The sequence below is a fragment of the Eretmochelys imbricata genome, chromosome 12 (genome assembly GCF_965152235.1).
Source record: "Eretmochelys imbricata isolate rEreImb1 chromosome 12, rEreImb1.hap1, whole genome shotgun sequence".
NCBI classification, from domain to species: domain Eukaryota; kingdom Metazoa; phylum Chordata; order Testudines; family Cheloniidae; genus Eretmochelys; species Eretmochelys imbricata.
Genome location: NC_135583.1, coordinates 39949894 through 39965528, shown reverse-complemented (window position 1 = coordinate 39965528; position 15635 = coordinate 39949894). Strand labels below are relative to the sequence as shown.

At 48.1% G+C, this 15635-nt stretch overlaps 1 protein-coding gene across 6 annotated transcripts in view; it reads left to right on the top strand.

The window, feature by feature from the left end:
- ANKRD11 (ankyrin repeat domain 11) overlaps positions 1–15635 on the top strand; it is a 234416-nt gene that overhangs the window by 213292 nt on the left and 5489 nt on the right. For 5 of the 6 annotated variants that reach the window (XR_013347705.1, XR_013347704.1, XM_077831391.1 and 2 more), the window contains 6 exons: positions 408–550; positions 1029–1176; positions 2024–8742; positions 12917–13015; positions 13129–13272; positions 14561–14653. Coding sequence is in view for 4 of the 6 variants with exons in the window: in XM_077831391.1 (XP_077687517.1) it covers positions 408–550; positions 1029–1176; positions 2024–8742; positions 12917–13015; positions 13129–13272; positions 14561–14653 (7346 nt within the window). In the remaining 2 variants the exon portion in view is untranslated. The remainder of the gene's footprint in view (positions 1–407; positions 551–1028; positions 1177–2023; positions 8743–12916; positions 13016–13128; positions 13273–14560; positions 14654–15635) is intronic. The other variant, XM_077831392.1, reaches the window with a different exon arrangement.

Below are 15635 nucleotides of genomic sequence, written 5' to 3'. Positions count from 1 at the left end.
TGAGAGCAGAGCACCATGAGGTATCAGCCGCCCTTTGAGTTCATTCACTAAACGTTCTCTGCTTTTGGAGTTCACTGGGTGGCATGAAGTTCTACAGGACAATTGGCTGTAGCACGTTATGTTGCCAAACAGAAAAGCTGGATGGACTCAAGTACCAGATGTCAGGCTGGCAAAAAAGTTGCTTTCCAAAGCAGAGCTGCTGGTGTGTTGGGCAGGCGGTCTTGGCCACGCAGGTCCTGCTGTGCCGTGTGCTGGCTGGTTAGAAGAGCTCCGTGTCAGCAGGCAGAGCTGCAGGCAAGCTGCCATATTAGCAGCCAGCAACATCTATTTTGGTTACTGTGACACTGTTCATAATTATCAACCGTAAAAATTAGTTGCCCACGTCATGAGTGTTTGTGTGCTTGCAGGCTGGACAGCATTGCACGAGGCATGTAACCGGGGTTACTATGATGTTGCAAAGCAGTTGCTTGCTGCCGGCGCGGAAGTCAACACAAAGGGGTTGGATGACGACACCCCGCTGCATGATGCAGCTAATAATGGGCATTTCAAGGTTGGTTCTTGCTGGATTTAGTAGCCATTTTTTAGTGATTTGTTACAAATAAATGAGTTTGATTTTCCTGTGCTTTAAGTCGTATCTGTATAGGCAATTGCTATTTCATTTCATTTCACTGACTGGCATGTTGCATCTTTCCGTGTGAGACTCTTTCTCCAGCCCCTGTACTATTACATGTTGTGCTAGTTTCTCCACTTTGTGTCAGAGTCCTTGGAATTGTAGGGTGGAGCTTGCTACCAGAATACAGGTTTGCATTTCCCCCCGTAAATCTGTCCTGCCATTTTCTCTGTCCCTCATTTCAATCACTGTGTCCATGTCACTGGGTGACAGGGGGCAGGATGACCAGCCAGCTCTGACCTCAAACTAACCTCTTTCCTGCTTGTCTGTCTGAACAGCCCACAGAAGTGATGGGGACTGAAACAACTTCCTTCGCAATGGAACCATACTGAGATTTTGAAGTTTTTCTCATTTTTAGGTGGTAAAATTGTTGTTACATTACGGAGGGAACCCTCATCAAAGCAACAGGAAGGGAGAGACGCCTTTAAAAGTCGCTAATTCCCCCACCATGGTGAATCTACTCCTGGGAAAGACCACCTATCCCTCTAGTGAAGAGAGCTCAACAGGTGAGATGCTGACCTGTGTGGGTGTTGGGATAATGGGCTATCACCATAGTGGCAACCTGCTACCACAAAAGCAGTTATAATAGCCCCAGAATGCCTACATGCTACTGGAATAGCCAACTCAGTGCACAGCCAAGATGTTCAGATGCTTAGAAAACCTACCCTTTGCTCAGAGAGCTCTGCCACTCATCCTGGAGAGTTCAGTCGTAGGAGCCTACTGCTAAAAGCATCCTACATGTTTCCACCTACCACAACTGGGGATGTAGGAGGAGAGGCCAGGCCCTCAAGTAACTGGGTCCCATATCATTTAGGGTTCAAAGACTGTCGCCAGCATTTTGACTTGCACCTGGAAGCCAGTGTAGAAATTCTTGCATACCTGTTGTGTATTCATTACAGCATACCCCCGGGAAAGCAAGGTGCTGTATTCTGCATTTGTGGAAGCTTCCAGACAGTGTTCCACTAAATGACTGTAGTCTAGCATGGAGGTGATGAAGTTATGACTAATAGCTGCAATGCCTGCACTGGATGGGCAGCTTCTTCGTTAGTTCAAGATAGTTCAAGAGAGGCACTGCATGCCACTGCTCCTCCCAGAGAATCCTGGTCTACAGCCCATTTGTGTGTTAGAGCTGTGCCCACTCCGAGTGCATCCTACGTAGTTTTAAAACTACTTGGGTATTCTTTCCAAAAGAATGTTAAGCTCACTCTAGGCTCAGCTAAGAAGTCTGCTGTGTTCAGTGTGTGGGGTGCAAGGAGACTACTAGCTTGGGATTTCAGGGGAGGCCTGAAGAATGCATATTTCTCCTGAAAACAACCTACAGAGCTAATGCTTTGTGCTGTTTTTTCCCCACAGAGAGCTCAGAGGAGGAGGACGCCCCTTCATTTGCACCTTCCAGCTCCGTCGATGGCAATAACACAGACTCTGAGTTTGAAAAAGGCTTGAAACATAAGACAAAGAGTCAAGAGCCCCCCAAAACAACAATCACACCGGTAAAGGATGAATATGAATTTGATGAAGATGATGAGCAGGACAGAGTCCCGCCCGTCGATGACAAGCATTTGCTGAAAAAGGATTACAGGAAAGAGACTAAAGCAAACAGTTTTATTTCCATACCCAAAATGGAAGTAAAAACCTATACTAAAAATAACACAATTACACCAAAGAAACCTGCCCATCGCATCCTGTCAGACACGTCAGATGAAGAGGATACCAGTGTAGCTGTGGGGACTGGCGAGAAGCTGAGACTATCGACTCACTCGATACTGCCCAGCAGCAAGACTCGAGAGCCCTCCAACACCAAGCAACAGAAGGAGAAGAATAAAGTCAAAAAGAAGCGGAAAAAGGAGACAAAGAGCAAAGAGGTTCGGTTTGGCAAAAAAAATGACAAATTTTGTTCCTCTGAATCAGAGAGTGAAAATTTGGAGAGTGAGGAGGATGATAGAGACTCTGTGCAAAGCTCTAGCTGTGTAAAGGACTCTAGGCTAGTGCTAAAGGAATCCTCCTTGTTCAACTCTCTGTCTGCCTCTTCCACCTCTTCTCATGGGAGTTTAGCTTCACAGAAACATAACCCTAATCTTACAGACCAGCACTCCAAGCACTGGAGGACAGACAACTGGAAAACCATATCTTCTCCAGCATGGTCAGATGTCAGTTCCTTATCGGACTCCACAAGGACGAGACTGACAAGTGAGTCAGACTATACGTCTGAGGATTCCAGTTTACAGTCGTTAAAGCCAGTGAGAAAGAAGCAGGAGCACAAAAAGAAAAATAACTCTCACAATGCTGTCTCTGAGAAGAAGAATTCATTCCATGCCAACGTGGACGGAGCAATTCCAAAGCTGGATAAGGAGGGAAAGGTTGTTAAAAAACATAAAACAAAACATAAACATAAAAACAAAGAGAAGGGACAATGCCCAGTCAGCCAAGACATTAAAATAATCAAAACTTTTTCCTTTGAATATGAGGACTCTAAGCAAAAGCCTGACAAGGGTTTGATAGAGACTGAAAGTCCAAGTGAAAATAAATTAAAAGTGTTAAAACATGAGAGAGAACACTGTAAAAAGGAAGAAAAGCTACTGAAAAGTAAATCAGAGGAGAAGGAATGGTTGTTTAAAGATGAGACTGGAAAAGCCTCCAAAGAGGAGAAATCATTAAAAAAAGTCAAAGAGGGGAATAAAGACATCAGCAAATTTTTCAGAGAGGAGAAGTCAAGTAAAGAAAAACCCATAAAGGAAAAGTCTCCCAAAGAGGAGAAACCTAGAATACACAAGGAAGAGAGAAAGAAAAAATCAAAGGAAAAGCAGTCAAAATCTGAAAAGAAGAATGATCTGAAGGAGGAGAAAATTACTAAACTGGAGAAAGACAAAACCTTCAAAGAAGAGAGAGAAAAATGTAAAAAAGAAAAAGTTTACAAAGAAGAACCTGGATTTGATGAGTTTAGTAATAAAAGCCAATTGCTGGAAAGCGAGGACACAAAATTCAGCCTTTCTGATGATCAGCAAGAGAGATGGTTTTCTGATTTGTCTTCTGATTCATCCTTTGATTTCAAAGGTGAGGATAGCTGGGATTCTCCAGTAACAGACTTCAGGGAGATTAAAAATGACAGCATGGCAAAACTAATCCTAGAAACAGTGAAGGAAGAAATTAAAGACAAGAAAAGGGAGAATAAAACAAAGGAAAAGAAAGAATACAATGAAAAACGCAATGAAAAGGATACATTCTTAAAAAAGAGAGAGAGAGAAAGTGTCGACAAAAACCCTGAGAAGAAAAAGGACCAAACTGAAAAGCATAAAGTCACTCCTAGTTATCTGCCTGAAAAGGACAAGAAAAGGAAAGATTCTGCAGAAAGCATTAAAGAGAGAAAGGAAAAAGATCCAGGTGAAATCAACAAAGAGAGAAAAGATTCCTCTGATAGCTGTAAAGACCGAAAGGACATAAAAATTAAACAAGAGGAGCCCTATCGAGATGAGTTTAAAGAATATGGTTGTGAAACATTCTTCAAGGAGAAATCTGACCCTGAATTCAGTGGAAAAAATGTGGAAAGCGGGGAAAGGCACCATTCAGGGAAAGATAAGGAGAAGAAAGATGCTCCTGATAAGGAAAAGAAAGAGAAACTGAAACCAGAAAAATATAAGGAGAAATCCAAAGAAGCAGATAAAGAGAAAAATGAAAAAGTTGTTGCTGAGAAAAACCAGAAAGACAAAGAACTGGATAAAAGTTTTAAAGAGAAAAAAGATCCTAAGGAGAAATACAAGGATCTGCATAACAAAGACAAAGAAAGGAAGACTTCTTTAGACTATATAAAAGAGAAAAAAGAGAAAAACTTCTCTGGAGATAGAGAGGATTTCTCTGAGAAAAGAGATGAGAAAAAAGGAAAAGAGAAAAGCTGGTACAGCATCGCAGATATCTTCACAGATGAAAGCGAAGATGAGAAGGATGATTACAGCTTAAGCGGATTCAAAATTGGTGAGGCCATTGGGAGTGAATTGCATCGAATGGACAGTCTACAAGAAAAAGATGATAGCATGGCTGCTGAAAAGGAACTTTATCTTGCTGACAAGCACAGAAAGTACTCTTCTGACAGGCAACATTCAGGAGAGAAACAGAAAGATAAAGAGAAGAAAAAGGATAAAGGATTAGCAGAAGGTGGGAAGGAGAAAAAAGAGAAGAATTTCTTTGAAAAACACAAAGAGAAGAAGGATAAAGATTCTGTCGAGAAGTATAAAGACAGGAAAGACAGAACCTCAGTAGACTCCACCCAAGAAAAGAAAAACAAGCAAAAGCTCCCTGAAAAGGCTGAAAAGAAGCATGCTGCTGAGGAGAAGGTAAAAAACAAGCATAAGGAAAAGATGGATAAAGAACATTCCAAAGAAAAGAAGTCTTCAAAAGGAGGAGAGACCGAGAAGAGCCTGTTGGAAAAATTGGAGGAGGAGGCCCTCAATGAATATAGAGATGACTCCAATGATAAAATAAGTGAGATTTCTTCTGATAGCTTCACAGACAGAGGACAAGATCCAGGACTAACCAACCTCTTTGAGTCTTCTAACCTTTCTCTTATGGATGCCTCTGAGGAAAAGTATAAAGATTCTCTTCCTTTGCCCTGCTTGCAAGACAAACTCAAGGAGAAGGAGAGGCACAGGCATTCCTCATCTTCATCAAAGAAAAGTCACGAGAAAGAGAAAGCAAAGAAGGAAAAAACAGAGAAAAAAGAGAAAATGGATGACTTTAAAGACTCCAGCAACAGAAAAGATTCCAGTCAATACGAAAAAGAATTCTCTGTGGATGGGGAGACTTTTGGCATTTCCTACAGCATGAAAGCAGAGGTTGAGGAAGAACTGGACAAAAACATTGACTATTTGTTTTCTGAAAAGAAAGATAAAAATGATCCTGAGAGAGAGCTCTCAAAGAAGGCAGAAAAGGAAAAGACTTATGTTTCCAGTACCATCAGCACAGTCAAAGAGAAGAAGAAGAGAGAAAAACACAAGGAAAAATGGAAGGATGAAAAGGAAAAGCATAGAGACAAACATACGGATGGATTCTTTAAACATCACAAAGATGAGACAAAATCTGTGGTTAAAGACAAGGATAGCCCTCAAGTTATCACATTCAAAGATAAGTCAAAGGAGGAGAACCTCAAATTTAGTGAAACCAAACTGAAGGAGAAACTCAAGGAAAACCAAGAGAAAGACAAAACAGAGTCTCTAAAGATCAGTAATGGAAATGATAAAATAACATTGTCCAAAGATGGTAGCAAGAAAGATAACAGGCCTAGAGAGAAGCTTCTGGGTGATGGTGATCTAATGATGACCAGCTTCGAGAGGATGCTGAGCCAAAAAGACCTGGAAATTGAGGAGCGCCACAAAAGACACAAAGAGAGAATGAAGCAAATGGAGAAGATGAGGCACAGATCTGGAGATCCCAAATTAAAAGATAAAATTAAAACCTCTGAAGAGATGCGTAAGAGGAGTCTGGATTTGACCACAAAGAAACCACTAGCACTAGATACTCAGCTAAAGGACAAAAAGCTCAAAGAACTAGGTCCACTGACTCCTATATTGTCACCAGATAATAAGCCACAGCTTGCTGTGGGGACAGATTCAAAAGACTGGATAACTGGCCCTCAGCTGAAAGAAATTTTACCTGCTTCTCCCAGGCCAGATCAGAACAGGCCGACAGGTGTTCCAGCTCCAGCTTCCGTAGTTTCTTGTCCAAGCTATGAAGAAGTGATGCAGACACCAAGAACTCCTTCGTGCAGCAATGAAGATTACACAGATTTGATGTTTGATTGTGCTGACTCTCAGCACTCTCTGCCCATATCCACAATGTCCATGAATGCATGTTCTCCATCCTTTTTTGACAGATATGCAAATGCTTCGAGTGGACTTCCCGACAATCCAAGTCAGACTCCAACAAGGACGATACCCTCCACAAACCTTTATCGTTCAATCTCTGTTGATATAAGAAGGGTCCCTGAAGATGAGTTCAGTGCTGGAGACAAGTTTTTCAGGCAGCAAAGTGTCCCGGCAACATCAAATTATGATTCTCCAGTGCAGCATTTGATGGAGGAAAAAGTCCCTCTTCCTTCTGTTCCTGCAGAAAAGTTTCAGTGTATGTCTCCAGGGTATTATTCACCTGACTATGGAATTCCATCACCTAAAGTAGAAACTTTGCATTGTGCACCTGTTGGCAATGTTGTCCAGTCACCTGAAAGCATCTTTTCTGGTTTACAAGCAAAATCCTCCCCCTCGCATAGAGATGAGCTGCTTGCACCTTCTGTAGAAAGTGCTCTTCCCCCTGATCTTGGCATGCCTTTGGATACCACAGAAGAGCAGCAAGCTACTGCTTCTATTTTGCCACCAGAGTCTACCTTTTTACCACCTATTGAAGAAAACCATTTTAGTTCAGGTATTTCAGAGCAGAACAATATGGACTGGGATAATCCTCCTTCCAGAAACCCTGACCCTCCCATCCCTCCTAGTTTAATTGGTAATCCATCTGATCACCCTGTCAGCTGGTCAGTGGGATCAGAACTTCTAATGAAATCTCCCCAGAGGTTCCCTGAATCCCCTAAGCCATTCTGTTCACTGGACCCAATACATCCTGCACCCGTGCCCTTTATTTCTACAGATTCTCCATACCCAGTTTCTCCTATTTCCTATCCATTGTCAGTATCTGAACCGGGGCTTGATGAAGTAAAGGAAGATGCTGAAGAAGCAGTTCCAGGAGAAATGGCAACTGCAGAAGAGCAAGCTCCTTACATGTCCCCTACTAGATTAGACACTTTCTTCAATAACTGCAAGCCTCTTCCAGAAGAAACACCCGAGATGCCTTTAGACCCCCCTTGCATTCCAACAGAAACTCCGGCAGAGGCTGTTAACACTCTGGAAAACAGTTATTTGGAAAACAGTAGTGTTGCACCTGTAAACCCAGAAGAGCCAGTAACGTGGCCTGATCCATTCACAAACTCAGAAGATGACTTAGACCTTGGTCCCTTCTCGTTGCCGGAATTGCCGCTCCAAGCTAAAGATGTTCCAGATGCTGAAATGACTGAAGTGGCACCGATAGAAGAAAGCCCAGTAGCTGCCCCAGAAATCATAAATACTGGGGTCGTAAACGTGAGTGTGTCTGTCACAGCTTCCAGTAACCAGGAGGAGCTACCGCTTAATCAGCCAAGTAACTTACTACCTGTGGAACCAGAGCCACAGCTGGAGGAACAAAAGTCGGAAGTGATTGCACCAGAAGCTACCTCGGAAGCATTGAATGTACCAGAAGAGAAAAGATTAGAAGAGTCCGAGGCACAGAGTTTTCAACAGACTGCGTCAATAGAGCTTGCTCAGCCAGAGAAACAAGAGGCAGAAACAAACCATGAAGAATTGCCCTCGTCGAACTGTGCAGTGGAGAGTGGATCTCAAAGCAGCTTGGCACAAGCGAACGCTGCTGAGATTGGGGTCGCGCAAGACAGTGCTGCAGTACGAAGTGGGAGCCAAGTCTCTTCCATCCAGACAGAGACACCCCAAGGGACTACTCCAGTAGAAACCATAGAGCCAGTACAAAAACCAGTAGCAGAAGTTTCCAAACCACCCAAAATAGAAGAGATCCCGCAACGAATTACCAGGAACAGGGCTCAAATGCTGGCCAATCAAAATAAACAGAACACTGCACCTTCTGAGAAAGAGTTTCCTCCAGTTTCTGCACCTTCCACGCGTGCAAAAGGGCGAGTGACGGAGGAAGACGATGCTCAAGCCCAACATCCACGTAAACGCAGGTTCCAGCGTTCCAGCCAGCAGCTACAGCAGCAGATTAACACGTCCACCCAGCAGACAAGAGAGATGATACAGCAAACACTGGCAGCGATTGTAGATGCCATAAAACTGGACGACATTGAGCCCTATCACAGTGACAGATCAAACCCATACTTTGAGTATCTTCAGATCAGGAAAAAGATTGAAGAGAAGCGGAAAATCCTCTGCTACATCACTCCCCAAGCTCCCCAGTGTTATGCCGAATATGTCACCTACACAGGGTCCTACCTGCTGGATGGCAAGCCACTAAGCAAGCTTCACATTCCAGTGGTGAGTTACCCTCACTATTTCTTCTGGCTCCATTCTCTTTATGGAATAATAAAACTGAAATGCTACAGATATAGTCAAGTCTGGGTGTCCTCAAACATAGTCAAAGCACAGTTCTGTTTTATAGTCAAGATGGGACCCCAGCTGTGTACCTGGCTTTAGAATGCTTTTGGAACACACTTAAGATTACAAAACTGAGCCTTGCTATAGGGACAACTGTATTATAAATGGGTTTTGCTGTATTTGTATAGACAAGACTTTTAAACGGTGCTTAGGAACTCAAGATTTGGAACCGTAGACTGTGTTCATGTGAAGCCAATGGATTTGAAAGCCAGAAAGCAAAACTGCTTTTATAAGCAGTATACTAATTAGGTATGGCAACTATAAGACCATAAGCAGGAGCAGGGCCATCCCTGCGAGTGGGCAGCCCGACAAAGGGGGCGCCCTGCGCAGCGTTTGCCTGATTCCTACCTGACCTGCTGAGAGCCAGCTGGACTGGTGGAACAGCAGCATCTGGAGGAGGAGTGGGGAGGGACCCGAGCTGCAGGGGGGCAGTTGGACGAAAAGCCGAGCCAGGTGATTTCTCCAGAGCAGGGGTGCCCCTCCTACCCCCTGCTCCACTGCCTTGTGCAGCTGCTGCTGCTCCTGTTTTCTCCCCATGTTGTTTCTCCCCGGAGCCCCTGGCCACTCCAGACTGGGAGCGTCCTCCTGTCTGCTGTGCGGGGGGGACTGATATCAGGGTGTTCTCTCCCCCTGCCTGTCTACCCAATCTCCCCTGAGCTGGGGTGACGGGACAGAGGGAATCTCTGTGCTGCTGCCTCTCTGGGTCCAGCAACAGCTGCTTGTGTGTGAACAAGCCTGCAGATGCCTGACCCTGAGTGCTTTCTTAAAGAGATAGTGCTCTCAACACTCACTCAAACACACACACACACACACACACCCCGGGCTTCCTACATCCAGGTCACTTCCCCAGCTGGGCTGAGGCATCAGCAGCCGCTGCTCTCCTGCCCTCTCCTTACGCAGCCCAGGTGGGGAAAGTGACCTGGATGCAGGGAGCCCTGGTGTTGCTTCTCGCTCCCCACACACACTCAGCACAGGGCAAAGGAGCAGCAGGCCAGTGGGGGAGCGAACAGCAATGCCAGCTGCTCTGACACTGCATCTAGGTCAGTTTTCCCATGTGGGTGCAGGAAGGGGATGTAGAGGTTAGGGGCACAGGAGGGGCAGGGGTTGGGGTGAAGAGGACACAGTGGAGGAGTTAAGGGCGCAGGAGGGAGGTGCAGGGGGTAGGAGTGAAGAGCGTTCAGGGATTAGGGGCAGGGGTTGGGGGGCAGGCGTTGGGGCACTGGAGAGGGTAGGGGTTGGGGTGAAGAGGGCACAGTGCAGGGGTTGGTTTGAAGAGGGCACAGGGCAGGGGTTGGGGCACAGGAGGGGAATGCAAGGGTTGGGGTGAAGAGGGCACAGTGCAGGGGTTAGGGGCGCAGGAGGGAGGTGCAGGGGGTAGGAGTGAAGGGCGTTCAGGGATTAGGGGCAGGGTTTGGGGGGGCAGGCGTTGGGGCACTGGAGAGGGTAGGGGTTGGGGTGAAGAGGGCACAGTGCAGCGGTTGGGGCGCAGGAGGGGGCAAGGGTTGGGGCACAGGAGGGGAATGCAAGGGTTGGGGTGAAGAGGGCACAGTGCAGGGGTTAGGGGCGCAGGAGGGAGTTGCAGGGGGTAGGAGTGAAGGGCGTTCAGGGATTAGGGGCAGGGTTTGGGGGGGCAGGCGTTGGGGCACTGGAGAGGGTAGGGGTTGGGGTGAAGAGGGCACAGTGCAGCGGTTGGGGCGCAGGAGGGGGCAAGGGTTGGGGCACAGGAGGGGAATGCAAGGGTTGGGGTGAAGAGGGCACAGTGCAGGGGTTGGTTTGAAGAGGGCACAGGGCAGGGGTTGGGGCACAGGAGGGGAATGCAAGGGTTGGGGTGAAGAGGGCACAGTGCAGGGGTTAGGGGCGCAGGAGGGAGTTGCAGGGGGTAGGAGTGAAGGGCGTTCAGGGATTAGGGGCAGGGTTTGGGGGGGCAGGCGTTGGGGCACTGGAGAGGGTAGGGGTTGGGGTGAAGAGGGCACAGGGCAGGGGTTGGGGCACAGGAGGGGAATGCAAGGGTTGGGGTGAAGAGGGCACAGTGCAGGGGTTAGGGGCGCAGGAGGGAGGTGCAGGGGGTAGGAGTGAAGGGCGTTCAGGGATTAGGGGCAGGGTTTGGGGGGGCAGGTGTTGGGGCACTGGAGAGGGTAGGGGTTGGGGTGAAGAGGGCACAGGGCAGGGGTTGGGGCACAGGAGGGGAATGCAAGGGTTGGGGTGAAGAGGGCACAGTGCAGGGGTTAGGGGCGCAGGAGGGAGGTGCAGGGGGTAGGAGTGAAGGGCGTTCAGGGATTAGGGGCAGGGTTTGGGGGGGCAGGCGTTGGGGCACTGGAGAGGGTAGGGGTTGGGGTGAAGAGGGCACAGGGCAGGGGTTAGGGGCGCAGGAGGGAGGTGCAGGGGTAGAGGTGAAGGGTGGTGCAGGGATTAGGGGCGCAGGAGGCACAGTGTAGGGGCAGGGGTGAGGGGAGGGTGGGGAGCCCATTGGGGCCAGTGGCATCAAAACGTAAGTTCGCCCAGAGTGCCATTTTCCCAAAGGCCGGCCCTAAGCAGAAGATAGCTACTCTTAACTTCTGCCTTTTATTTTACCCAAGGCTCCGATGTGCGACTGGCCGGTAGTGCTGACCCCATGGCAATGGGACCAGCTATATCTCTGACAGCTCCACTGATGGAGTTTGCCAGTGCAAATGCACCAATAGACTAACCCCTCCAGTCAGGAAATATCGGCTCCCAGCCTCCAGGGGAGGTCGTTCTGGATTTGACTAACGTGGAATTCCATGTCCTGCTGCAGTTAATGGAGAATTCCACAGTTGAGGGAACCTTCCTTCTTTTCTACCCGGAGCAATGCTGGATTCTGTACAAGTGCAAGCGCTGGGAGGCTTTCGCTTCGTTAGAATAAGCTTTATTGAAAGAAAATGCTACACTGGGTTTCCCTTTGGGGAATGTAAACAGGTTTTCCTCCCTGAAACGCAGCAGTCCGAGGATGTCGCTGGGAAATCGTCCTACATTCTGACCATTTGAAAGCTGTGGTTCTAGTAGTAAATGAACTGGCAGGAGACGTCTGGCAGTGCTCTCTACCTGTTTCATGGAAAATACAATTCTCTCCTCCAGCATATTCCATGATGAAAGTGAGGAATGAGAACCAAGGGCCTGCTCCTGCAATGAGCTGCCTGCACCTGCCTGGCACCCTGTTGAAATCAATGGGGCTCAGCACAAAAGTTTGTCGGAATCCATCTTATTGCGGGATCAGGGCCTGAATTGATGCACATCTTATCTGCTGTGAAATCATGAGCATTATAGGTGACGAGCACATCTGTTTGTCCCAAAGAACAGCAGCCACCTAGCTCTCTACTCTGCAAGGCATGCTGTTCTGTGTGTGTGATTGGGCCCACAGTGTGAACAGGAAAACACTCTAGGATTGTAGCCAGAACTCTGTGCTACATCGGTGTTGTCCCATGCACACTGCAAACCCAAAGTTGTGTTGGAATATGGACACGCCTCAGTGTGTGCTGCCCACCATGAGCAGGGACTCTGCTGCCCCGACATGCTTCACATGTTGTCATGCCGTTGGTTCCATCAGATGACCTTAAAGCGCTTCACAAAGTGTCTTTGTGATGCCCTGAAAGGGTGGGTAGGTTAAAGCATGTGGTGATGGAAGCCCCAGCCACAAGAGCCATGCTCACCTCTGAATACAGAACCTCTTACCCTGTTTTGCATTCCCACACACTGCCTGGTCACGGCTAGCCTTAGGGGATGGTCCTTTGCCTCCCACCTGCATGAGAAGGCTTCCTCCACTAGTACGGTGGATGGTGTGAGCGCCGTCTCCCTGGCAACTGAATGATTTGGCAACACATTATCAGCCTAAGGGCAGTAATTGTATAGTTGCACCCAAACCCCAGGCCTGTGTGTAGCAGCTGAGAGCACTGGCCCCACGCCTAAAGGGACAGCAAGCTCCAGAGCAATTTCAAAGGGTGAGCAGCAGCAGCATTAGGAACACAGCTCCGTGCTGCTCAGAATGAATCCAGCCTGTGTCACCATTTGTAACGGTTTGTGCCTCTCTGTGTGTCTGTAGATTGCACCCCCTCCATCGCTCGCGGAGCCCCTGAAGGAACTCTTCAAGCAGCAGGAAGCAGTGAGGGGGAAGCTGCGACTCCAGCACAGCATAGAGCGGGTAACGGAGAGCCGTTGGGGGATTCCTTCTGGGGCGAATGGTGCTTCTCTTCCTTCTCTGGAGAAATGAAGGGCACTCGTCACTCACTGGGTTACTTTCTCCTCTCTCCTCAGGAGAAGCTGATTGTTTCATGCGAACAGGAGATCTTAAGAGTTCACTGTCGGGCAGCGAGAACCATTGCTAACCAGGCAGTGCCCTTCAGTGCATGCACCATGCTGCTGGACTCCGAGGTCTATAACATGCCTCTAGAAAATCAGGTCAGTGGCCATCTTACCAGTGGTTAAATCGGTCTCGAAGGTCCGTTTGTGCAGCTGCCGACGTGTGCTGTGCTTCTCAGAGTGATGGGTGTAGGGAAGCCTTAATGTGCTTCCCACCCAGGTACCTACAACTCCCTTCCCTTCACACTGCTACGATGTGGGAGATCTCGCAGCACGTGCTGCTGTTGACTAATCTGACTTGTTTGCCAGAGGGTCCAAGTCACAAGTTCAGCTGCCCAGTGTGTGCGTGGGGGCAAAGAAATGTGTCTGTGAATGACATCCAGGAGCCAGTGTTATAGGCCTATTTAAAGGTAGCAAAGGCCCCTGATCTGTCTGCAAGCTGCAAAGCCCCCTCTGCCTCTCCTTGTGAGCAGAACCATCTGCACGTGTGAAAGATTTATTTCCATGCAGCTGTTCCACAGTCCCCGGTTGTGTTGCACAGAGAACAGAAATCTATGAGATGACTTTCTTAGAGAAGACTGGCCTTGAAAAGCAAAACTGCACGGCGCAGCCCACAGAGATGGGCTTTTGCCCTTTGTTTCCACGTAGTGTGGCGCTGGTGAAAGCTGAGAAGAACTAGCACAGAAAATGAGTCAGACTTCAGCAGTCAGTATTATTGTTCAGCTTCATAAGAATTTAAAATTAGCTGAAGTGGGGCAGAGCGATTACATTAGCACCTCCTGCTGGCCAGAAGCTTTGTAGCTGGACCACTAACCTGCCAGAAAGCTGTCATCTCTGTAGAAAGCACCCTGCTGCATTGCAGAAGCTGAGGCCTGTGCTGCAGACAGTATAGTGGGATTCATTAGTGAGCCAGCGTATTGATCCATGCATCTGATTTACCTCTCAGCGTTTCCCAGGACAAAAAGAAAAAACATTATGGAAATCTCCATGTAGAAGACATTATGATCTGGGGCACAAGTTCAAGGACTCGGTGAGCTGCAGGTGTTCCGTTCTCAAAGGAAGAACTGAATGAGCTTAGTATGAACAGATTCTCAGCTCCAGCTCCATGCGGGGAAGGCAAGGAGGGGGCTTGTGTGCATAGCATCCACCACTCAGGCTGAAACCTCTAGCAACGTGCTGTGAAAGCAGCACAGAGCTGCATAGCCCATTATTCCTCCCTGCTGGTGCACTTCTGGCTACTTCAGACCCACCACTCTTCTTTCTTCCAGGAGTGTGGTGGGTTTGTGTGTGTGGTGGGGAGTGGAGGGGTTTGCACCTGTCTGATAGGGTATTTATTTTATTGATACGTTTTAACGTGTAATTCCCCTTTGTGCTGTTCCCTGTGCAGGGAGATGAAAACAAATCAGTCAGAGATCGTTTCAATGCTCGCCAGTTTATTTCCTGGTTACAAGATGTGGATGACAAATATGATCGAATGAAGGTGAGAGCTGCGTGACCCTGCTGTTCCTTGGGGATTCCAGTGCACGGGGTGTGCAACATTTCCAGGAGTCAGTAGCGGATGTTGCTGATCTGTAACCTGCTTGGGATATCTTGTTTGGCATTTTAAATGTGAAATAGGGGGAGGGTTCCAGTCTCTCCTGTGACAGTGGTTGCTGCTCCAGTCAGTCAGTGCAATTCCTACAGTGAGCCAGAGGCAGGCTGTCCAGAGCAAAGGCCCTAAACCCTGCTCTCCTGCTTGGCAGTGTAAGTCATTGCTGCTGGGCACCTGGCTGTGCCTGGCTTCAGGGTTTGGCAAGCGGGATTTGTGGTTTCCAAAAATCTCTGATAAGGGCAAGGAGCCCCAGAGAGAAAGCTTTGTGAGCAGTTCTAAATGCCATACCTTGACAGCATCCGTCTGTGCAGTGCACTTACACGTCCCTGTGCCATGCAGAGAGCAGTCCCTGCTGTGAGCTAGGGAAGGACAGGCCATCTCTGCTGTTCTGCAGATGGGGAAAATGAGGCAGACTGAACCTGCCCACGATCACACAGTGAGGCTGCGGCAGAATTCCTGACTCAGCCCTGTGCTCGTTCCTTCAGGCCACACGGTTTCCTCTTTTCCATGCTGTTTGGTCTGCCAAGCAGTGGCCAACTGCTGCATGCTGACTGTCTGTCTGTTTGGAAGTCCCTCAGATAGACTTTCTGTCTAAGGTACTTCCATGGACCCCGCACAATCTGTAACATATTCATCCTCACAACACGGCTTGCTGCAGAGCAGGGCTCTTGCCCCATTTCACAGACAGGAACTGAGGCACAGAGACAGAGCAGGGACTTAAGCCCAGGTCCCAGGCTAGTGCCCTAACCAGTGAGCCACCCCTTCCTCTCTTCCTTCCTTCATCTTTCACACAGAGGTGGAGACTGCAGGTCCCAGTGTGCGGTGTTGCACATTGATTGGGCCTGTATTACCATGTACTAGCCGAACTGCA